Genomic DNA, 25,155 nt, shown 5'->3' on the forward strand with positions numbered 1-25,155 from the left:
GTTAGTTCTTATCGGTTCGGACTGGTGAGGTCAGCAGAGAAAATGTTCCTCCAGGTTCTGGATCTCATTATGAGCCCATCATTATTGAAACCATTAAAACCTACTAGGTTCTGCCACAGCTGTCTCTCTCCTTGTGTTCTGCTTCAGGTTCTGCTCAGTCACGCGTAAAAGATTCTGCTCAGCACAGCAGAACCCAGCAAGAACCAGACCGTGTCCGGTTCCGGGATCCGAATCCACGGATGAGTTTTCGTTAAATGATCAGACGACCAGTGAGCTGTGACATCACGCAGTGGAGAAGAAGCACCGTGTGACATCATCACACACACACACACACACACACACACACACACACACACACACACACACACACACACACACACACACACACACACACACACACACACACACACACACACCGAGCCACCGGCAGCAGGGGGAGGAGCCAGCGGGCCGAGGATGCTGAGGATGCTGAGGATGCTGTCAGGTTGCCGTGGTTTCAGCCTCCTGTCTCCTGTGCCGACCGTCGTGTGCGCAGCCGAAGGGTGTGAGTGCGAGGATTTATGACAGGACGGAGGGAAGGAGGAGAGGAGGAAAGGAGGGGAGGAGGAGGCTGTGACAGCAGGAGGTGTTGAAGGGTGGATCGTCGCTGCTGCAGAAAAACATCAGAGTCATCGTTTCCTCTGAGTTCCGGCCGTCAGGAGGCTCCATCCCTCCATCTGTGAGCAGAGGGAGGACTGACGGACTGAAGGAAGGGCTGAGGAAGGATGGAGGGAGTCTGAGTCCCCGCTGTTCCTCAGGTAAGCCTCCTGCTTCATGCCTTCAGCATGCCTCCTGTCCTAATGCTGTGTTTTAGCTGAATATGGAGCTCCCATGAGGTGTCAGTGGAGTCTGTTCAAAACACATCCGGCTCCTTTCCACGCCGAACCCTTTCCCTCCAACATGGACGCCATCTTTGATCCGCAAACAGGAAACACTCTTTAAACTACTTCAATTTAAATAAGTTCTTGTTTTGAAAGATGAACGAGGAAGTTAAGAATGGAAATAAAAGCAAAAAAACACACCTGAGATGTTTCAGACAGGAAGTGACCCAGGCATGATCCAATATGGCTGCCTGGTCAACGTTTTCCAACCAAACCAAAGGAACACAGGACTGAACAGGTCGTTGTTTCATTGAGTGAAGCTTCAGATTCATCCATCATTCAATTTTCCATTTCATTCACTCACAAACCACCGACTCACAACATCTGTCCTCTCAAAGCCCGTTACAGAAATATGGTTCCAACTGATTTACAGTCCCAAAGAAATTCCCAATAACTCAAATTCATACCAGAACAACATGATTATGTAGACAGATTAGATTTAGTGACACGGGGAGCTTAAAGATTCATCAGGCAATCACAGCAAAGGGTGAAAAGTTTCCTAACGAAGCTCCGCTGATTGATTGAGTCATTAACCTCGCAGCAATCCAACTTCCTGTTAACAGGAAGAAACCTCCAACAGAACCAGGACCAGAACCAGGACCACTGCTGCGTGGCCATCTGCTGCGACCGGCCACCCATCATCCATCCATCCATCCATCCATCCATCCATCCATCCATCCATCCATCCATCCATCCATCCATCCATTTTTTAGATATATGTGTCCTGTACCTATCATATTGCTCATTTACTGTAATTTGGTTACTGTCCCTATTTTGTTCTAACTTCCTGTCTTTGGTTCCTGTTTTCAGTTTCTGTCCTTGTTTCCTGTCAGGGGGTTCTGTTCCCGGCTTCTGTTATTGGTTCCTGTTCTTGGTTCTTATTCTTGGTTCCTGTCCTTGGTTACTACCCTTGTTTTTTTGTTCTAAGGTCCCGTTCTCGGTTCTGTCCTTGGTTCCTGTCGTTGGTTACTGGCCCAGGTTCCTGTTTTCAGGTTCTTTTTCTGGTTAGCACACTTTGTTCCAGCCTGTGGTTACTGACTGCGCTTCCTGTTGCCGGTTCCTGTGCTTGGTTTTAGTTCAGGCGGACTTTCTGTGGAACCACAACCAGCTAGATTCTGGTTCCATTTGGACTCCGTGCAGAACTTGGAGAACCGGGCATTTTTCAGCCTGACAGCTCAGGTTTTGCTTGTTTCACTTCCACTTCTTGCTCGCAGCATTTCTTCAGAGCGTTCTCTGCTGTTTTTCCACATGCAGCAGATTGTCCGGTTCTCAGGACCTTAAAGCATTAGCAGGGAGTCGGAAACGATGGCAGAACCGTCAGGAAACAGAACTCAGAGTAAAGCTGGGTTCGGGTCTTTGGGCCGGCGGTTGGGAAGACGTTACCTAAATGAACTGACTTTATGTCTGAACATGATCACATCAGCAGCAGATGAAGCGTCAGGCAGCTCTGGGTGGAGCAGCAGGAGAGTTTTATCTTCCAAACATTGACCCGCCGGTCACTTAGAGCCTCGTTAGGAGGAACATCTGTCCCTCACCGCCTCCTCTTCCTCTCTTCGCCGTCTCCCCTTCATCAGACACGTACAAGGAAGCATTACATCATGCTCCTCTGAGAGATGCTCCTGTTGCTAGGCTACAGCTGGCGGACTCTCTCTTCCATTTTTAGAAGGATGCTGAGAGACGAAGGGTGGGGGAGGGGACGCCGACAGAGAGCAGAAGGATTCAAAAAGACTTTATTAACAAGGTACTTTTCCTGCAAAGACCGTGGATTGAAGTTTATCGTGCCTTTAGTGGGTTTGAATATTTTCAATCAGTAAATTTAGCTGAGCATAAGTGCCAGTTATGTCCAAGGCATCGCAGATCAGAGGATTGAACATTTCTGAGGAATTTAGGTCTGCCTCTGGGTGACAGCCAGTGCATCAGAAATCTGTCTTAAACCCTTTGCAGCTGTGATCCAAAAAAAAAAAAAAAAACAGCATCCAGTCTGACTCTGGTTCTGGTTCTGGTTCTGGTGAGGACGTGTTTTAGGTTTCAGAGTCAAAGTGCAACAAGCAGGAAGTGAAGCTGTTTTCACTGTTTCCATCGCTCATCTTTACTCCATTCGGTTATTTAATTCTTTTACTTTTCAACATGATTTCAATTTGAATCCTAATAAACTAACTTTTGTTAACTTCATGGCATCTATACTCCAGGGCAGCGGCGTCTCTGACAGTCATGATAAGTACGGCACAAAAACTCAACACCTATTAGCAGCAACTAATTTTGTGTGATTAATACAACCTGACTTTGATCAATATTAAATGAAACAGATAAATTAGCATACACCAACACAGTAGAAAATACGTTTTATATAAGCAAAATTTATTTTTATACATAAAATTACAAATAAAGGTTCACTCATATTGTTCATGTATTGAACAGAAAAGATTCACATCAATCCTTCAATGATCCAACAAGGACAACCAACACTACATTGATATTTGCTTTTAGATTCCATTTCCTATATTTTATTTTGTTTAAATTTTCGTTTTTTTGTTTACTTGCTTTTATTCTGTTTTTATATCCCAATTTGCATTGTCCTTGTATTGAAATGTTCTATACAAATACATTTGTCGTAACATCTGCATTTCCAGCATTCTGATTGGACGATTTGAGCCTGGGGCCGGAGGATTTGTGCCCCACAGCTGTTTACTGAGAGCGTACTGGGCATGCTCAGTGTGATTTCAGATGATCATTAGTTAAACAAACGTTGGTGGGCTCCAGGGACATGAAGATCTCAAGCTCTTAATTCAGCAGCTCTGTCCTGCCTCAACATGTGTGACCACATCTTTTTTCACATCTCAAATCGTCACACATGAAGTTTCACCTGATTCCATCCCAGAGAGAGACAGAAGCTGCTTCTCAGCAGAGAAATCCTCCTTTTACGGTGGAAAACCGGAGCATTTGGTTTCTTGCTGTGCATGTTAGTCAAATATCTACTTTGGTCTCATCTGACCAAACATCTTCTGCTTCATTCCTATGCGCCCATGTTCTGTCTAGAAAGAAAAGTACTTTTGCATCAACCCTTCTAAACGATCAATACTTGTTCAGTCTTTTTCTAACTCTGCTATATTGAACATTAACCTGCTAACGGATGGCTGTAGAGTCTGATATTGAGATTTTTGTTGCATTTTCAGCATCGCCTGCTCTACCTTAGGCAGGATTTGTTGGGATGTCCACTCCTGCAAAGATTAACATCTGTCTAAAATGTTTCCCTCTCTGAAACAGTTTGTCTCCATAGAAACATGACGTGGTTTTAAAATTTACTCGTAATCTTTCCCAAACTGACTTCTCTACGGTTTCCTGATATCTTTCCTGACTTGGCATCAGTGGCGGTTCTGGCGTGATCTACGCCCTGGGAAAGTCCATCTTTGTCCCAACACAACTGAACACAAGCCAACCCAATAATAATAAAAAACATTTTATTTGGTAAAGTTGTATGAAAAAGTAAAGATATTTCTTATTAACTGAGTTAAACAAATTAGATATTCTGTAGATTTCAAAAGTGTTTTCCCCCCAGAGAAATCACATTTTGAGATATCAAAAACCTCATATTTTGTTTTAAAGAACCAGTAATCAGTTTAACCAGTCTATTCTACTGTTTACACTTCTCTAAATCCAATGGGTTCTTAATGCAAAGTAGAAATTGTTTATTTTTTATTTTGTGCGTTTCACATCCAGAAGTAAAGTTTTCATACTTCCCAAATCATCTTTTAAAGGATCTCAGCCTAAATATGCAATATTTGAACCAGAGGGGGTCAAATGCTCTTCAGATTCCTGAAATATTCCCTAAATTGTCCCTAAATTTAGCACAAAAGTAGAAGCTGCAATCCAAAAATAACCTCAGCATCATTGGGGGGGGGGGGATGCCTGTGGACGAGGCAGAAAAAAAGCAAGAGAATCTTTTCTTATGGCAACAATTACAGATAACTTGCTGTGCCATGTGACGCCCCCTATAGGCTAAGATGTCCTGGGCAGAAAAATCTTCAAACGAAAGATGTATTCAGCTTTTATCAACTATGTTTCTTGATTTTAAATAAGATTTAGTGACCTTTACCTAAAATTAGACTTGAGCATATGTTACATTTAGCAAAACAAGGCAAAAGCCGCATAATGTTCTTTTTGAAATAAAATGCAAATGTGAAGAAAAACAATCTAGACAAAGATGATTAACATGAAACATTTATGACATTGTTGCCTTTCTTATAACCTTTAAAACACTGTATTACTGTTTCTGGCCCCCATAGAAAGAGGTCAGGACTGTAGATCGATGCATCTGCTTCTAAAGCATCTTTATTTCCGTTTGGTCGCTCTCTGCTCAGCTCTTCCTGCTTGGAAGCATTTCAGCACGAGTCTTTTCAGCTCTGGCCCGGATTTTTCTGACCCGGCTCAGGAGCTGGGCCAATCAGAGAGGAGCACAGCTGAGATGTGATTGGCCAGCGGCGAAGAGAAGCGAGAACATTTTCTCAAAGGAAGTTAAACTGAAGAGTGACAACATTAATATTAACAATCACCATGAACAGAGTGGGCCAAACCTGATATAATTTAACTATTTCCAAACCATGAACCACGCCTGCAGGAAGCAAAAGAAAAGATAAAGGACTCTTCAGCTTTCTGTACGCAGCATGGGATGCTGTATTTAATAACCTAAATCAGATCTGTGGATTCAGTGAGATGTTCTCTCATCTTAAACACACTGAAAGCTATTAAGTTTTGTCTCTAAGGAGGGCCCAGCCCCGATCGAACCACTGAAGGCAGGCTCTCTCCTTTGCTGCCGATGCAGAAAGCAGAGGATGGCAGAGGCGAATCAGCGCAGCGAGTCTCCAAAATCCAACCTATAAAAATAATGTCACTGCGTTCACAAGTCCACAGTTTTTTTCTTTAAAGACCTTTTCGTTGTTCTCGCCATGGCTGAGGCAAAAATCTCCTCATAAAGCCCTAAATGTTAACTCTGTGAGGCAAAACTTCCGATATTCCAGTGGATTATTTTATCCTTAAAAAATATTCAACACCTTCGTGCATTTTTTTTTTTCATTTGTATTTTTTAACTATGTTTTTGTTCTTAATGATTTATTTACTTTTTAATTCTTTATAATTTCTCACAGAGTTATTTGGCTGGTCTGTTGAAAACCAAATCAGTGTAAAAGGCGCTCAATTTGCCTCAAAATGGAGGAAACGTGGTTTGATTTGGATGCTGATTCAACGTCTTTACATCATCATGAAACCAAATGACATCCGATGGCTCTAGTTATAGCTGAAGGTGACGGTTCCCAGGTCACCAAATGTTCTTCAGATGTTCTTCCACTGAAGCTCTGCTTTCAGAGCTGACTGCTGGAACACGGTGAACTAACAGCCTTGCACTGAAATGTGCTAAATTAATTAATTTGCCTCGCCTAAAGCTAACCCAATAACCTTCGCTCTTCCTCCTCTCAGATCGGTAGGGAGTCATGAGCTCTCAGGAGGAGGCGTCTTCCTTCAGGAGGTTCTTTCAGTACGTGGAGGACAGCGGGCTTCGGACATACGACGGTCTGGTGATCCAAAACGCTTCTGACATCGCCAGAGAGAGCGACCGCGTACGGAACCAGACCAACTGGACCTACCTCCAGGAGAAACACCAGAAAAAGAGACGGCAAGAAGAGGCTATCAAGAGGTAAAAATGTTAATTTGAAACTCAGATCATCATGTTCACACTCATTTCATTTAACATGTATCACTTAGTCAGCTTTTATTCTTATAAACTTTTAAGAAGTTTGCAGGTTCTGTTTGCAGGTCTTAAATGGAACGTTTTATGTCTCAGACTCCATGAGTTCTTCTAAAATCTCCAGTTTCCTTGTTTATGGGATGTTTTGTCATAAACCAGGAGTTTTGACAGCCGGTCGTTTTATGTCCAAAGAAATGCCTGGCGGTAACCTTGGCCTGAGTTTAAACGACAGGCCAAACGAACAGGAGGAAGTTTAGTTCTGCTGCAGAGATTGGATTGGGGACAATTAGATGTGTTAACATGAAGGAATCTGAACAGGTCAGTGATAAATATCCATCTGCTTTGGGACTGAGACAACCTTTACTAGGAGCTTAAAGGTCTGTATGTGATTCAAGGTTCTTTGACTTTATGCCAAGGATCTCAGTGTCCTGCAGCTATTAGAAGCGTCTCTGCCTCAGAACACCTGAATAAAATAATTAGCTTATTAGCAGAACTCTTCGAACTTAATTCGTGCTAAGGAGGCAATTTTTGATCCACATTTAAAGGCTGCAGGACACCAACGTTTAAGAGCTGGACTATTAGGCCCCTGCCTTACAAGGATCTTAGCTTGTCATCGTCTTTATTTTCCTTTTTACATTTAATTGGATGTCAAAATCGCTTTATGTTTAAAGGTATACTATGCAACCGGGGTTGATTTTCCAGCGAGGCTCCCCCCAGAGGGCGAAAGTAAAAGTGCACTGTCATAAAGATGCTCAGCTGTTCTCCTGGTTTCTCCGTCAAGCCAGGCGCGGTTGTTTTGAGCTTAGCAGACAGGCGAACGCAACGAAAAGTGGAAAAAAACGGCAGTACAAACAATGACTAACACAGTGAAAGTATGAACATGCACAGAGAGAGAGAGAAACCATTCCAATGTTACTTACAATCGCATCAGCAGAAACGCGAGGTCCGCGTCAGCCTTGCAGCCTTCTTTTTCTTTTAGCTCTCGCCATTCTGAAAAAGCTTGCCCGATGTTCCCCCGTGTACGACTCCTCTCTCTGTCCAGAGCCCTTTCGCTGTTTTCTCGCTGGTTCCGCCATAATAACTGCACAAATATCGCCACTGCGCTACCAACGAGCACACCTTTCACTGGGGGCGTGTAGCAGTTCTCGCGGTAAAGCAAGACCGACTCTCGCGATGCACCAGACTTCTGAGCCTGTGTGTGCGGGCCGACTGCTCCTGCAATGGCAAGTGCGGTAATTCCCCCACAGACCACCAGGGCGGCCGAGAAAACCTTTGTTCGACCTGAAATGACTCATTTAATCATCCAAAACGGTATGGAACACATTAATTACCTGAAAAATGTTGCATAGTATGCCTTTAAATTTGTCTCTGGATTTTGTTCTTTGCAACCTTACCGTCCTTCTAATCCTCAACGTCCACCACTTTGAGACATGGACCTCTGTCCCTTTAAACCAACCAAATCTCTTCTTCCTTCTGTCCGTTGATGCTTACCAACCAAATGTTCTGGTCTCTTCCAGGATCGGGGAAGATGTTGCCATGGCTTCAGACGGGGCATACGCAGGAAAACACTTCAGGATGGGCTTCATGACAATGCCGGCGCCACAGGACCGACTGCCCACGTCCAGCCAAGGCTTCACTGTCCGGTCCCAATCTCTTCACTCGGTGGGTGGAGGGGAGGAAGACTCCAACCACAGTCGCAAGCAACCCCCACCCAAACCTAGGCGAGACCCCAACACAAAACTCAGCAGCAGCTCTGAGGCGGTGGATGGAGTCTCTGGCTTCATAAAGAGAGAGTATCAGGAGACTAAAGATGGTGGAGAACCTTCAGAAGGTGAGAACAACACTGAACCACATATTGAAGAAGAAAGTCTCCATGTCCTTTAGGACAGGGGTCCAGAACTTGTCCTGTAGGCTTTGGTTCAGTGGTGTTCTGCATGTTTTAGGTGTTCATCTGGTTCAACACACCTGCATGACTGAATGGATGGGTTATTAGCAGGCGACTGCAGAATATGATGTGCTGAAGAGCCACTTCAGCCATTTGATTCGGTTGAGTTGGAGCGGGAACATACAGGCCGCCTGGCTGAGATTGTTCTCTGTTGCTAGCTGCTGATTTCTAGAACCTGTGTCATTAGCAGGTTTCTGCAGAACCTGACGGCATGCTAATTGGTTGCTGATGTTAATTGAATCGGGTGTGTTGGATCAGGGGACACGTCTGAACCATGCAGGACAGTGAGCCGATAAAACCAGGTTCAGGTTGAACAGGTAGAGCTAAATCGTGCTTTCCGCCTGCTTTTGGTCACTACTGCCATCCAACATGAAGGGTGAATGAACGGAGAAGGTTGTCTGGTTTTCAGCTTCCTCTGTTTGTCTGCAGCTCGATACCATCACCACACTGAAGAATCCAAAAAGATGCCTCCGCCCAAACCCAAAAGAGACCCAAACACTCAGCTGAGCTCCTCCTTTGATGAATCCTACATCCGTAACCACTGCAGCAAGAAGTCTTCCCTACACGGCGACAAATCCTCGTCTCAGAGTCAGAGTCCAGCATCCAGAGACACGGACGACGAAGAGCCGGTTTATATCGAGATGGTGGGAAACATCCTGCGTGAGATGAAGGGTCAGGAGACCGTGGACGATGAGCAGAGCGAGTCGGTGTATGAGGAGATGAAGTACCCAATGTTGGAGGACTTTCTGCAGGATGTGCAGTCCACCATCATCGACAGCGAGGCGTGGTCGTCCCGGGGCTCGTTCTGCGACATTCCTCCGCCCTTCCCTAACCTCCTGACCCACCGTCCACCGCTGCTCGTCTTCCCACCTGCCCCGGCTCAGTGCTCCCCCAACTCTGACGAGTCCCCCCTCACCCCCCTCGACGTAACTCGTCTGCCTGTGTTAGAAAACGTTAGCTTGAATAAACCGGGCGGTGCAGAGCAACCGCAGAGCTCCGGTCACCACCGCAAAGATCGGGATCGAGATCGAGACCGGGACTTGTCCCACACTCACACGATCACATCCTCTGGTCGCTCATCTGCCCCCCCGCTCCCCTCCAGCTTCTACAAGTCCTCTAGCTCTGCCCACAGCGGTCACGGTTACCCCCGCAGCCAGTCGGCATGTCCGTCTCCGGTCAGCATGGGGCGCTCCTTGACTCCTCTTAGTTTGAAGAGGCCGCCCCCTTATGACACTCTCATAGCTGGAGGAAGCATGCCTCGCTCCTCCTCCTCATCATCATCATCCTCGCAGAGGGCGGGGGAAGGCGGGGCTAAACTAAGCAACTCCTCCTCCGCCCACGGCTCCATGCACAACGTCTCGGCGAGGTCACAGACTCCGACGAGTCCATTGGACGAGCTCAACAACCTGTTTGCCTCAGGCAGGCAGGTGATGAAGAGAGGCTCTGGGAGGAGGAAGAGCCGAGAGGGTGAAGGTAAGAATGTCACAGAATGCTGAAGACCTGATGCACAAGTACTTTATCGGAACTGCAGCAGAACTTTACCTCAGCTAAGGCGTTACCTCTCCGGTAGAGGAAGGTCGAGAGGATGAGGAAGAAAGTTAGTCCATTGAACATCGATACAGCAGCACCACGATTTTTCATAATACACCACATAGACGGAGGAAGCAGCGAGCCGAGCAGGCAGAGTACTACAGCAGTACCCCAAAGGTACAAAACAAAGCTTCAGTAGTACACATTCCTGATTAAGACCAGAATAACAATGTGGCCTGACGGATTTTAATAAGCCTCTTATCAAACTGACATATTTATTGTTCCTGAAGTCATGCTGGTGAAACTGGGCTCCATTGGCTGAGACGATATTAAAATCTTATGTTGATTTGATGGAGAAACATCCCCGGTTTCCCCTTTTCCACCAATCCAGATCATCGGTGCTCAAACTGGTCGTTTTCATGTCCTCAAGCTCTGGTTTTGTAACCTGGCCTCCGAGCTGAACTCTTGCGGTATTTGTGCGTTCACAAACACACGAGGATCCATCTTGTACCGCTCCGGCTTCAACCGTTTGTGTCCGAACCAAAAACGGTTCGGGCCAATCACGTTGCAGTATTGAGGCTTAAGGCGGGACATACCAGCTGTGATGAAATCAAAAGCTGTAGAGCCCACAGCCGAACCAACATAAACATGGAGGACGCACCGTAGCTGCTGCTTCACATCTGTTTCGTAAGAAGGTCAATAGCGTACCGCTCACGTGACGTCACCGTCTCAAGAGCAACACCCCTTTTGCCGCTTAGGTAGGGCACACAGGTAGAGAACGCCCGTAGCCACCAGCTATTAGACGCACAACAGAAACAGTGATATGACCGACTTTGCAGCCGTTAAACTTTCGCAAGACGATGTTCCAGGCGCACGGATTACTGGTCGCACTGTCGAAGAACACACCAACCTTCAGCTCAAACGATGGCTTGAGTGTCGAGGGCTTAAAAAGACTGGAAAACTGGCCGAGTTGATGAACGGTAAGCTTTGGGGTTTTTTCCTGCTCGGCGTTCATGGCGTCGTCAGCTGTTTATAATCACCGTCCAGGAATCGGTATATTTTGCCAATAGTTAGCTACAAAACAACTGTTTACATCTCAGAATCTTTCCCTTAAGAAATTCCAGCTGTACTTCTCCAGCTGAAATGATGACAAAACAAACAATCATGGTCAACTTAGGGACCTAAGCCAATGTCGCGAGACAGGATAGACACGCAGAAATGACAAAAGTGTAACAAAGGATGGCTCGTTTCGTCGTGAACTGTTCGACGTATGATCAGATTTAAGCTTCAATAAAACACCAAAAAACTCTTACCTGTTCACTACTAGATGTCGCTGGAATTGGGTCTGGATGTTCTTCGGTTGTGCCCTTTCCTCCAACAAAATGCTTGCTACATATGTACGTGAATTTGGTAACTTTTTCCGGGTTGAACTGTTGTGTAGGCTGACCGCACCGGTGTACCCAGCGCACACATTTCTCCTTGGCAGTCTTGAATTTCGGGAAATTATTGAAGAAAACATCCTTCATATGCGGCCAATCGTAGCTCGAGTCGCTGTTGCACGTTCCATAGCAACAATGTTTAAAAACCATGGTCTTAGATTTGGAAAAAGCAGTCGTTTACCGAGTAAAACCAAGGCTAACGCACAGCTCTTTTACAGCGAAACAGCGGAGGACACAGCAAGCTTGCCCTACCGCGTACCACGTGATGTGACGTTACGTTTCTAAAAATAGCTCGCTCGCGGTACGCCATTCTTCGATACAACAGGAAGAAGCGCCTTGACTAGCTTACCTTTATGTCGTTTCTCAAATGCCTGCTGATTACGTATTAATTTATTTATTATTGGCTGAAACCAACCTTTGGTAGGTGGGCACTAGGTGTCGGTTTCGACCAATCAGCTTGGGCAGTTCTGCTGAATGTCTCTCCTTTCCACAAACGGATTAAAATGGAGCAGACCCAGATTGACCCAGAACTAGAGTGCTACACGTTATCAACGTGGCTGGCCGGGTTACTGGTTCTGATTCTTTCTCAGGATCAGCTCTCAACCAGGAGTTCATGGAGACCATTAACCAATCAGAGATCAACGTCTGTGCCTGCTGTAGATGTTGTGTCTTTAGGGTTTAACATCACGCCCAGGATGAGAGCATTCTTGTTGCAAGTTGGAAAACAGTGAGATCTGCTGTTGCTGCGGGGCCAGTGGCAGATTTTGATATGAATCACGTGGGCAGTTGCTCAGGGTGACATCATTTCCTGTATTTTAAGTGGTTAAGGGGGCAGCAGAAGAGGAGGGGATGTCAAGGACACCATTCATTCATGTGAGGGCTGCCACTGTTTAGTGCTAACTCTCAATAGTGATAATAACCTAAACTCAAAGAGAAAGAGTTGACAAGTAGATGCACTCGAAAAAGTATTTTTTTTCTTGAAATGAGTGTATTTGTATTTGATTTGAGCAGCAAGATTAAATTATCTGCCAATGGAATAAGATTTTTGCACTTAAAATAGGAACAACTCATCTCCATCATCTTATTTCAAGTGCAGTATATCTAATTATCTTATTTTAGATATTAAAATACTCATTCAATTGGCAGATAACCTTATTTACATGATCAAATCACATTCATTTGAAGAACATATTACTTATTTTTAGTTCCCTGTTCACAGTGTGTTTAACATCTCTATGTGTGTCATTGGTTTAAAGAAATAAAAACCCTCAGAAAGGCTTAGTTTACACTTTATTCTAACAGGGATGGCCCAATGTTGTACAGGCCTTAAGCAGACTCTAATGCTGGGACCCTTGTCCTGTTTAGACCTTCACCATCAACAGCAGCCACTCAATACAGATTTGGTGGAATCTGGGAGTTGTGGTTAAAGGGAACCCAGAAATCTTAAATTCAAATTTAAAACAGATCTTTCAATTTAAGTTTAAAATGCAAGCATTTATTGGAGGGCCTGATGGTTTGGAGGCCCTAAGCAGTGGCTTAATTAAATTCTGCCTTGGGCCGGTTCGGTTTACCCGTAACATTAACCCTATTCTCTGAACAAGAAGCCGTATCAGATACTAAACTCTGCTAACTCCAACTTTCCTGGTCAGAGGTCCAACTTTAGCAGGTTTCCTTAATGCAGTTTATGACAGGGAACTCGGAGTATTGAGTTTCAGAGTAAAGTAAGAACGCGCCATAACGGGACAGTGGTGGCGTGGGGAGTGGTGCACACAACTCGTGTCCAGCTGTCCGAGGTTTGTCTCCAGACCTGTGGACCTCTGCTGCTTCTCTCTCAACCCTATTTCCTGTCTGTCCACTTTGGACTAAATGCCACTAGATTTCACTGCAACTCAACTATTTGAGCGTGTGTGGTAGGAAAATCAAAAAATAACTGACTTCCCAGACTTATTGAATAAGGAAACGGCGAAGTGCTCAAGTTCCAGCACTTTATTGAGAAACAGAGCAGAGATTACGTAGATGAAAGTAATCGCACCCAACGGTCCGGCTGCAGCCTTCGTCTGCCCTGTCTCTGCCCGGCCTTCGCTCTCGCCTCTTACTAACACCTGACAGCGGCCTCTCCCTGAGACAAAACAAAGACACTCATATCCTGCTCAGTAAATTGACCTTGTCAATCAGCGGACAGTAGAGCTAATATGCAGTTCTCGTGTCTCCAGTGATCACATGTTTCAGGTGTCGTCAGGTCATAGTGACTTTAGGAGACAAGCCATAATAATCCAATAGCAGCGTGCTGGTGCAGGTGAGAGATCAGTGGCTTAAAAAGTGTGACGTCAGGCTAAAAAACGTCAAAAACAACCAACGTGTTTCAGTTACGGCGAATGCTCAGGTCATTTCCGTCAAACCTTCTCACTCAAAAAGGTTCAATGTTCTGTTGTATGCGCTCACATTTTCTTCTTCAAGTTTCCTCTTGATTAAACAACTCTTTGCGGTTTTGTTTGCCCTCTGTGTAAAACAAACAGATTAAATGATGAGATCTGTTGGCTTCTTCATGTCTGCATGGATGTGCTTCTGCTTCATTTCTGCAGCAGACTCAAAGTCTTTGCCCAGACACGACAGTAAGGACAGAGACGGTCAAGCAAGTCCCGTGTCCAGCAGGATGGGGAGGTCGTCTGTGAGCCCCACCATGATGCTGTCAGGAGGAGGAGGAGGAGGAGGAGGAGGAGGTGAGTGGATCCTCCAAAGCCTGAACTGTAATATCAGCAGGAGACCAGGCTGGATGGATCCAAACCCGAACCAGACCCACCGCAGACTCTGGCTGGAGTCAGACAGACGGTTTAGTTCAGTTTTTGTTTAAAACTGAAGCTGGTAAACTGGTTTCAGTTTGTTTAAATTCATCTGAGGAACGATGAGAAATGATCCACGATTCAGAGAAACCTGCTGCTTCTGGATAGAGTTGACCACAGTTTGTTCTGAGTGACAAACAGCAAATTGACAAGCAGACAAAAAATATCTAGATTTAAGGAATTCAGCTACATTTATAATATCTCAAAACAAAAAAACGTCTGTGAGCTTCTCACAGCTTTGACAAAACGGCCGTCCGTTCCTCTCCAGCTGGGTCAGCTGTAGACACTCTGTATGGACAGTTCATGTTTTAACATCTAAATGTATTTATAAAAAACATACTGTTCTTTCTAAAACTGCTTTGACAAATCACTTAATTCTAACTATTCTGCCTGTCGACACTAACAACACTGACAAGTTAAACGGGTTCCTTAATGAATCAGAATTAGCTTAGTTCACCAAATTTCTACAAAGAAAGAAAGATGACTTTGTTTCCACTTTGCTGTCAGTGTACAGATATTTTAAATATATACGACACACACATATAAAATTACTTTCCTTCTTGTAAATACATACATTGTGTTCAAAAATAGAGGAAGACAACATTTTTTGGTCTGCTGAGGCGGCCATTTGTACAGAGAGAGGAGGAGGGGGGAGAGAACACACCCCTGGGGGACACCGGTTCTGATTGGTTCTAGTGGGCCTGTTGGCCTAGTAAGCAAACTGCAGCGGGTCATTTAACACTGAGGTGGTGCTTTCTTGGGGACCGGGATGATGGTGGAGCATTTAAAGCACGAGGGAAGATCACACAGCTTCAGACACTTATTAAAGATCTGGGTGACGATGGGGCCAGTTGGTCAGCACGAGTTTTCATTCAGAAAGGGGAAATACCGTCAGGTCCTGGAGCTTTCCTGGTCTTCTGACACTAAAGGATGAAAACAATGTGTCTGTGTAAATTCTAAGTTATCCACGTCACAGCAACCTCAACCAGGATTGAATCAGAGGCAAAAGGACTTTCGCTCAGCTCTTTCTGGAAATGTTTCCAAACCTATCCAGGAGTCTTTGTCGGTTCTGGGGACAAAAACTCCTGGATAAGACTCAAAATGTTTTCATAATAATAACATGTTTATAAAAAGGCATGAACCATTAAATTATCAATTAAAGAAAAAATACAAAATGGCATCACTCATAAAAACTGAGAGTATGAAGCCCAATGAAATAAAGGTAGTATAGCAGCACAAAGTTATACAGCTACTGCTTACCATTGATAAACAGGAAATAGTAGCTTTTGCCAGAATTACTTTGTGATCGTTTGTCATGTTCTCTCCTTCTGGTATAACGTTTGTTTTTCTCAGGTTTTAGTATTTTTATCATCCTTGTTTTTTATTGTATTCACTGAGTTCAGGTTTTCTGATGCCAGTGTTTAGTCCTGTTCCCCAGTCAGACTCCCCATACAGCTGCAGAGCATTAAGCTGATTGGACTCACCGGCTCCTCGCTCCAACAACCCCCACTCAGTGCGGATAAACATCTCCTTTCCTTCAGTTATTCCCCAGTTCATCCACTCATCTTCATGCCTGTGGTGATCAGTGTTTTCCTCCACCGTACTTCCTATTGTTGCTTTGCATGTTCAGCCTTCCTTTCTGGTACATTTTAATTGATTCCTTCCTTCCTTCCTCCAGATGACTCGAGGCCAATCCAACAAACTCGTGACCGAAGCTAAGCGTGCTTATCTGACATGATAGTTACATAAATTTACATTTAAAAGCAATTCTGTTAAGCAGCTTTATGCGAGCCTCTGAGATTAAAGACAGTTTCTCTGTTGTTATTCTTACATTTTGCAAAGATAAAAATGTTGATAATCCTAACTGCCATAACACAAGAAAAGGTTTGGTCTGATTTAATGCCAAACAGCAGGAATACGGTGGTTAAACGTCCTCCATACACTGAATGTAAAATCTTGGTTTCAATTTTACACTCTAAGTATTTTGGTCGTTTCTAAAGTTTCTGAAGCTAAGGTGAACCTCAGGTTGTCTAAAGCTGGGCGTACACTGTACGATTTTATTCCCTTTTTCGGCAGATTTTTCAGTCATGCGATAATTTATTGGATCAGGCCAAGTTTCAGCGGCATCACGCGTCCTGCATGGTGAGGCATCCAGGGGGTAACGAGGGGCGATCAGCCTCTGACCACCACCTGCTGATCAGGAATCAGACGGTCAGATGAAAATCAAACATGTCTGAAATTCAGTCGGCCCTCGTGAGGAGATTGTGAGCGCCTCCTGCTGGTGAAGCAGAGCTACGAGCCGATTTCCCCCAACCTCGCGCACTGAGCATGTGCAGATAAGGGAGTTCTTCTTCTTCTTCTCAGATGAAAACACAGGAGTGGAGAGAATCATGGCAGCGGTACGTGTGACATGGAGTCAAACTACGGAGGAGAAACTCATAGAAATACCAAGGCAGTGCGTTTCGTTCTAGTGAGCCTCGTGTTTAACAGAGAGCATCGACACTTACGTCTTTTTCTTCTTCTACTGTTTACAATTGGGCTTCCGAATAAACGAGTCCGAGTAGCGCCATCTCTCTACGGCGCTGAGTACGACGTTTGGTTTTTAGACGTACAGGTGAGCAGTCAGACCATCAGAGCGTCGGACCGTACAGAACAGAGATGGAGAGCTGTGAACTTTTAAACGCTGCGGTTTGAGCTGTAGCTGAGTACAACGATTGAAAACATCGTACAGTGTATGCCCGGTTTAATTGTGAACCCTGGAAGTGGACTGATCTAATGTCGATGACCATTTGGACAGTGTCTGTTTTTGTTTTCAACCATCCTGAACCTCTTAGCGCTTCATAACCAACAGGTCTAACCACCAATACCTTCTTCTCCAGGATTACTAGTTTTCTCAGGTGACCAGCTGATGTCTGTCAGGTGACTGATGTCCTGCTGTCTGGTTCTGCAGAATCAAAGACTGTGAGTAAACTGGGCCGATCTGCATCGACGTCAGGGGTCCCGTCTCCGGGCGGAACGCCACAACGCCACCTCCATGAGTCCCACCATCCCGCCCTCAGCCAGGTAGGACACCCGTCCATCAACCCTCTCACCTGTTTCCTTGTGTCAGCGTCACCTGTCCTGACCACATGTGTTTGAAATGTTCACACAGGACTGAACTTTGGTGAACAATCAGAGAGCAGAAGCTTCAGACCTCCTCCTGAACCTAGTTGTCAGTCTTAATCTGAATTTTAACCACTAACAGCCTGCAGCTGACCCTTCGCCGGCTCAGTAACACTTTACTACTAACATGCTGAAGTTTCTAACAGCAGCACTAATACCACACTGATGCTGAACTAACAGTGAGTCATTCTGAAGCACTTTAACACAATAATACTCTTTAAAAGCTCTTCACGAAGTGTCATAAAATCAACAATCAAGGCAAATTCCCCAATTTATCTCCTCTGATACAAACTGACCGTGCCCCATTCCTATATTTACTCCGCTCCGCTCTGACCCATGCTGACCAACTCCATTTTCACACATCCTGACCATGCCGACATTTTAAAGCATTTTGACTCAGAACCAGCTGATACATGACTCCACCATTTAACACCATTTCCATACCCCTTCCCATTCTGATCCCCACCGCCCCCGCCCCAACCTGATCTGTATCTGACCCTGTTTTTGTACAAATGTGCTCCATCCTGTTGCTACGCATTCTGCACACCATCACTGGCCCAGTTTCAGTCCGGTCTGTACGGCCCGCCATGTGTCGCAGGAGTTTTTCACTACCTTCAACACAGTTTCCTTTAGTTAGAGCTCGTTCAAAGCAGAACAGATCCTGCATGGCGCTAAACTGTCGAACCGGACTGGAGCTGAGCCAGACCTCACCTGGCATCAGTCACCTTGTCCTGTGGTTGTGTTTCTGTGTCAAATGTTTTCTAATAAAACATACATGTTGTCTTGTCTGCTGTTTGTTCTGTCTGAGTCTACAGTGTCACAGTTTTCATGTAAGTTTCTTCTTTTTGTACAAATCCTTTTGTTGCAACCACTGCTGTTTATGTTCTGGTTTCTTCGCATTAATGGTTGGCTTCACATCAGAACGGCTGTTCGGTCCATTGTTGTCACGGACCGTGAGGCTTTGGCGGGACCATAGGGCACACAGGACCTCAGACGATGCAATCAAGAGTTTGTCCTAGACTCAAGAAAGGTCCAAACGTGCAAAATAAACTCAGGACAATCATCAACAGGCATGGACTAAATAACAGAGTAGCACAGAGTGAAGTCCAGGGAGGACACCAGCGATGACAAATGAAAACCAGGGAGTTAAATACAGAGGAGCATGCGGGGCAGAGTGAGACAGGCAGAGCTGAAGGTAACCAGGAGGATATGGAGAGCAGCTGAGACCAAAGAAGACGAGATGAGATGAGGACAGGAATCCAGTGAACAGGAACTGAAGGGAAACTCCCCTGATGATGTCACAGCTAACAGAACACCAGACCAGGTGTACCTTCTATGAAGAGATAAATGACAGAGAGAACAAAAAGTTAAAAGCTGAAATAACAACAAACAATGCAGATTGGAGAGCAGTAGGAGAACTCAGCAGAGTGAGAGAAATAGACCCTGATGTCCTCCAGCAGCCTAAGCCTATAGCAGCATAACTATAGAGGTAGCTCAGGGTAACATGAGCCACTCTGACTAGAAGCTTTGTCACAAAGGAAAGTTTTAAGATTAGTCTTAAAAGTAGACGGGGTGTCTGCCTCACGGACCAAAACTGGGAGTTGGTTCCACAGGAGAGGAGCCTGATAGCTAAAGGATCTGCCTCCCATTCTACTTTTAGAGACTCTAGGAACCACCAGCAGACCTGCAGTCTGAGAGCGAAGTGCTCTGTTAGGAACATACGGGGTAATCAGAGCTCTGATATATGATGGAGCTTGATTATTAAGGGCTCCTACAATCGAACAATGAGGCAAGATAACCTGAGTAAATCCAAACATGTAAATGAAAAACATGAAAAATAATTCAGGAATAACTCCTCAATTAACCACACTTTTGGTTTAATTTCACTCATTCCTAATGCTGTTGGATCAAGAAATCACTCAAATAAGACCTGTTTGACAATATCAAGTAGGCTAAAAGCTTGCAAAAGGAAATCAGTGTGAGCCACAAATAGAGAAAGCGCGGAACAGTAGGGAACCTTCCCAGGAGAGTTCGGCCCACCAGAATTACTCCAAAGTGCTTCAGCGACTTATCTAGGAGATCCCAGAAGAACCTAGACAACATCTAAAGCTCTGTGGGCATGACTTGCCTCAGTTTAAGGTCAGGATTCATGAATTAACAACATGAAAGAAGCATTGGGCGAGTTCCACGTACAGAACCCCTGCTGTCCCAAAAGAACGCAAAGGTCCATCTCACATTTACCAAAAACATCTTGATTTTCTCCGAGAACTCTGAGGAAATATTCAGTGGACTGACGAGACAAAAGTGGACTTGTTGATAGTTGTGTTAACCATAAATTTTGCTCAGAACCAGGTCTGGCCGTTTTTTGACCATCAGCCATGCAGTAGAACGTTGTAGAATATTGTACTTGCACACCGGCACACCGGCAAGAACAACAAATCTCTGAACGGCCCAGAAAATGTGGCTAGCATAAAACCCAAAGGTGAAAGGGCCAAAAATGCTCCATGTTAATGACTGATTGAGTTTCACACAAATGCAGAATGCCAGGTGAAAAAGCTGCCAGTTAGAAATATTTAGAACACGGATCATTCAGCTTTAGTACAGAAAAGTTAATCCGACCCTTGACTGCTGCTGGGTGAGTGTCTGTGCTGCCACATTTACAAACTGTTACGGTGTTTGTGTCTGAAACTAACCCTGAACCCGCACAATGAGGCTCAGTTTGTGTGGACAGCAGCATGTGGTCGGTGGTGTGCTGATGATGACCAGCTGTTCTTCATCACCAGATGCCGTGGCTCTGCGGCGACGCCACTATGATGGAGATGATCGAGAAAAAGAGAGTTTTGTGCCGAGAGATAAAAGCTCGTCAGCGGCCAGAAAAGAACCTGTGCAAACAGGACAGCATGCCCAACCTGCCCAGCTGGAGGAGGAAGCAGCCGCCGCCGTACTCAGCCCCACCCACCACCGCCGGACACGCCACCACCGTCTTCTGGGACACCGCTATATGAGACCTATGAGACACCCAGAGGGACATCCAGAGAAATGTTTTCCATTGGCTCAGAGAGAACGATGATGATGATGATGGTGAAGATGATGTGGAGGAGGAAGATGGTGAAGATGTGGAGGAGGAGGAGGATGGCAGTGTTGGCAATGATGATGATGATGATGATGGTAATTACAACACCATCATGGTGGTGGTGGTGATGATCTTGAAGAAAAGGAGGATGGTGGTGGTAATGAGGAAGAGGATGATGATGATGATGATGATGAGGAAGAGGATACTAGTCATATGTTTGGGATGATGATAATTAGGGTGATGATAAGGATGATGATGGTGATGGTGAGGATGATGATGGTAATGAGGAAGAGGATAATGATGATGAGGATTATGGTGATGATAAGGATGATGATGGTGATGTGAGGATGATGATGGTAATGAGGAAAAGGATAATGATGATGAATGTGATGGTGATGATGGTAATGAGGAAGAGGATAATGATGATGAGGATGATGATGATGATGATGGTAATGAGGAATAGGACCCTAAAATAATGATGATGATGATGATGATGAGGATGATGGTGATGATGATGATGGTAATGAGGATGATGATGAGGATGATGGTGATGATGGTAATGAGGAGGATGATGATAGTGATGGTGATGATGATGACGTTGATGATGATGATGGTAATGAGAAAGAGGATAATGATGATGAGGATGATGATGATGGTAATGAGGAAGTGGATGACGATGATGATGGCAATGACGATGGTGATGATGAGCATGATGAGGATGATGATGATGACGATGATGGTGATGATGATGATAACGATGATGATGATGATGGTGATGATGATGATGATGATGATGATGATGTTTCATCATCCGACCACGCCAGCTGCTGACAGCTTTCAGGTGATCCCAAACCAGATGCTTTCTTGATGAGTCTGACTTTGCTTTCACACAATCATTGATTCAGTTTAAAGACGATCCACCTGAAGATCCACCTGAAGATCCACCTGCTCCCAGGTTTCCTACTTCCTGTCATGTGACACTGATCAGAACACTGTCATCAACATCGTTAATGTTCCACAGGTTAGCATAAATCATGTGTTCCTGCCAACCTCACCCTGAACCCACGCAGCTTTATGTTTGTCTGTTATATCAGTGAGGAAACTCACTCAAAAGATGCAGTTTGAGAAACGGACCCTGGTTCTGATCTGGGTCCGGTTCTGATCCTTTCAGCCAGGCTTGATCTCCAGACAGCGGTCCGCATCACGTGCTCGTGACGTCATCCTCCTGCGGTCCAATCAGAGAGCAGAGAGGAGGCGGGCGCGCTTGTTCTGGTGTAGCAGAGATTTCTGTCGTCTTTCTGGTTCTTATTTTTTTATCTGTAAAAGATTCAGATGTTTTTTTTTTTTAAGTCTGACAGTCGTGTAGCAGAAAATACGAAGTCTATGTTTGAAAAGAAGATTAAGCACGTCTCTGCGATGTGTTTTTATATTTCTGGAAGAAAAGATGGTGACGTCTGTGTGTGGAGTGTAGTCGGAACGTGAACATGTTTTTATATTAAAATATTTTAAACTGAGGATATTTTGCAGGTTGTTTGTTGGTTTGTGCTCGTCTGCAACTTGTGAACTTTTTATTCATCCCGAGGTTGGTTTTCAGTCTCCCTTTGCTAGTAACCCTTTTCCACCGGCTCTACTCAATTGACGTCTGGAATATTGTTATGGATAAAATAATCCACCAGAATAAATATGAAAGATCAGCCTGAATTAGTAAATAATAATAATAATAATAAATGTCTGGGTCATAGATTAGCCTGAACTGGGAAATAAGGCCCAGATCTCTCTACCTGCACGGGTAAGGGAATGCAGTGGTACAGCCGGAGGGCGCCCCCTGTAGGAATAAACTGAGAAGACAGAGATCTCCCACTTCAGTGCTTCTATTGGCGACCGACAGCAAATCTGTGAACCAAACACTCTTTAGAAACAAAACTTTATGGATTTCAGAGTAAAATGAGGAAAAGCCTTGCTAAATTGGATCTAATTTAAGCCGGGCGTACACTGTACCATGTTTTCAATCGTTGGAGCTCCAGCTCAAACCGCAGGATTTAAAAGTTCACAGCTCACCATCTCTGTTCTTACTGTACGTCCAAAAACCACGTCAGACTCAACAGCGTAGAGAGATGCCGCTGGTCGGACTCGTCTATCCAAACGTAAACAGTAGAAGAAGAAAAAGACGTAAGTGTCGATGCTCTCTGTTAAACATGAGGCTCACTAGAACGAGACGCGCTGCCTTGGTAATTCTACGAGTTTCTCCTCCGTAGTTTGACTCAAGGTCACACGAACCGCCATCATGATTCTCTCCACTCCTGTGTTTTCCTCTGAGAAGAAGAAGAATTCCCTTGTCTGCACATGCTCAGTGCGCGAGGTTGGGGAAATCGGCTCATAGATGCTTGTAGTTCTGCTTCACCAGCAGGAGGCGCTCACCATCACCTCAGGGGGGCCGACTGAATGTCAGACATGTTTGATTTTCATCCGACCGTCTGATTCCTGATGGGAGGTGGTGGTGAGAGGCTGATCGCCCCTCGTTACGCCCTGGATGCTACACCATGCACGATGCAGCTGAAATGAAGCCCGATCCAAACAATTCACACATGACTGAGGAATCGGCCCAAAAAGGGCAAAAAGTCATACAGTATACGTCCGGCTTTAGTTTATTAAATACAGCGCACCCATCTGAGTCCTTCAGGTGTGGTTCATGGTTTGTAAATAGTATATTTATATTTCAGTTTGACACGCTCCGTTCATGGTGGTCCACATTATTAATGTCGTCGCTTGAAGGTGTTTTTCTTGGACTTCCTCTGAGAAAACCTTCTCGTTTCTCCTCGCCTTTGGCCAATCACTGAAAAGCAGCGTGTTCTGAGCAGAGCTGGAGACACCCTGGTGGACCCTGAAAAAAAAAAAAAAAACGGTTGGCGAAATGCTCAGAAAGTGGGCGGAGCCGAGTGGAAAAGGGGCTAAAGAGTCCAGCGAGAATCCAGTTTAAATTTCTAGTTAAACATTAGCTTTTCATGCCACTTTTGCTTCTGATACATCACTCTATGATTATTTTTTTTTTATTGATTCTGGTTTCTGACACCAGTTTGATTCCAGTTTCCTAAAGGTTTGAGCCTACAATCTCAGATCCTGGTTTCAGAATCAAGTTCAACTCCAACTGGTGCCCAGTTCACATCCAGACTTGCTCCGGTCTGATTCTAGATTGACTCCAGTTTGACTCCAGTTTGACTCCAGGCTAACTCCACTATAGGGAGAAGGCGGTATTTTGCTGCTGGTTGTGTGAGGCTTCCACTCTTCCAACATGAATAATTATGAGGTTGTAAATGACCCACTCAAACTACTTGTCACTAAAATAATTACCTCTGACACAGATCTGGGTCAGCCTGCAGCTCCAGAGCCACATGTGGCTCCTTGGCCCCTCCACTGTGGCTATTATAAAACCAAATAAAATGTTTTCAGTTATGAAGTGATTTTAAGAGTTCTCTATCTTTTTATGCAATATCTGCACATAATAGTTACAACAGAGGGAAACTAAAGCTACAAGGATTTTGATAGTAATTTGATATTTTTTTAATAATATCTATGTGCTTTAAATCTTTAAATGGGCTACTTATCTTTCTTTGTTTTCCATATTTATTTCCATATTACTCAGATGGCCTCATTCTATAAAATAAAGAGGATAGAAAATATGTTTTAATTTAACTTCCTTAGCCTTCGAAATGAAACATTTCATTTAGTATATGTTTATAAATTGATATTTTGTAGCAGCTCTTTGAATTGAAAAGGTAGCTGACCCCAGAATTAAGCGTTGTCTTTTATTTTGAAGCCAGGGTTTTCACATACTCCCTCCTTGAAGACCTAGACCTAAAGTGTTGCCAAGTCTGCTTATTATAAGAGACTTTGCGCTTCTTTAATGAAGTCGTTTGTAAATTTCAAAAGTCAGGGTTGCGTTCCTTTTTGACTTGTTTTACACTGCATAGTCGGGCTAATTCGGGCTACAGAATACGACTATAAACAAAAGCCTTAAAGAGACCCTGCCCCCTTTTTCCTCAGAACAGGAAAAGTTGTGGTGGGCAGGAATTCAGCTCTACATACTGTACAGGAACGCACGCTGCATTACAGTGTGGTGGGATGTTTTTTGCGCTTCTTCTGGGCTCGTTTTAATAGTTACTGTCTCAAGATCTGGCAACACTGACAAGCACTAGCAAGAAATTGTGGGTGGCTAATGCTACCAAGTAGTTACAATCTGTATGTGGAGGAGAAGCAGAGTTTCTTAAACAAAGCTATTTAATAAATGTTTAATTTCTAGAGTCAAAACTCACAGTTAGTGAAGCAAACCTAAATCTAAGGACCCAGCAGCAGAACCCTGCAACAAAATAAAGTCCCTCCATCGAGGGAAACTAAACACTGGGGGAGCAGACCCATACTGACCCGGGTTCAGCTTCCTGGATGTTGTCTGAAAACAGTTCCCTCTGGGTGTCCTGCTGGATAACAGTCATTTACACATCACAGTGTGTATCT

The 25,155-nt window shown here is 44.6% G+C and overlaps 1 protein-coding gene across 5 annotated transcripts; it reads left to right on the plus strand.

Moving 5' to 3' along the window:
- Positions 1–410: 410 nt before the first annotated feature.
- On the plus strand, positions 411–20,946 carry nyap2a (neuronal tyrosine-phosphorylated phosphoinositide-3-kinase adaptor 2a). 5 transcript variants are annotated; one of them, XM_036131534.1, is made up of 7 exons: positions 411–797; positions 6,390–6,606; positions 8,175–8,488; positions 9,032–10,075; positions 14,154–14,291; positions 17,362–17,474; positions 17,563–18,931. In XM_036131534.1, the coding sequence occupies exons 2-7, from the start codon at positions 6,404–6,406 to the stop codon at positions 17,566–17,568; spliced, it is 1,818 nt and encodes a 605-aa protein (XP_035987427.1). In that variant the 5' UTR covers positions 411–797; positions 6,390–6,403; the 3' UTR covers positions 17,569–18,931. The 5 variants fall into 5 exon arrangements, with proteins under 5 accessions (XP_035987427.1, XP_021168436.2, XP_012711747.2 ...); XM_021312761.2 differs by lacking the exon at positions 17,563–18,931 and adding an exon at positions 20,357–20,946 and having other exon boundaries at positions 412–797; positions 14,157–14,291; XM_012856293.3 differs by lacking the exon at positions 17,563–18,931 and adding an exon at positions 20,357–20,946 and having other exon boundaries at positions 413–797.
- The last annotated feature ends 4,209 nt before the right edge of the window (positions 20,947–25,155 follow it).

The sequence above is a fragment of the Fundulus heteroclitus genome, unplaced genomic scaffold (assembly GCF_011125445.2).
Source record: "Fundulus heteroclitus isolate FHET01 unplaced genomic scaffold, MU-UCD_Fhet_4.1 scaffold_44, whole genome shotgun sequence".
Classification (NCBI taxonomy): Eukaryota; Metazoa; Chordata; class Actinopteri; order Cyprinodontiformes; family Fundulidae; genus Fundulus; species Fundulus heteroclitus.

Excerpts from the sequence above, each read along its gene's own strand:
- nyap2a (XM_012856293.3), top strand. The coding sequence starts at position 6,404 with ATGAGCTCTCAGGAGGAGGCGTCTTCCTTCAGGAGGTTCTTTCAGTAC. Across the intron at positions 6,607-8,174 it reads CAAGAAGAGGCTATCAAGAG|GATCGGGGAAGATGTTGCCA; the intron begins GTAAAAATGTTA and ends GGTCTCTTCCAG. Across the intron at positions 8,489-9,031 it reads TGGTGGAGAACCTTCAGAAG|CTCGATACCATCACCACACT; the intron begins GTGAGAACAACA and ends GTTTGTCTGCAG.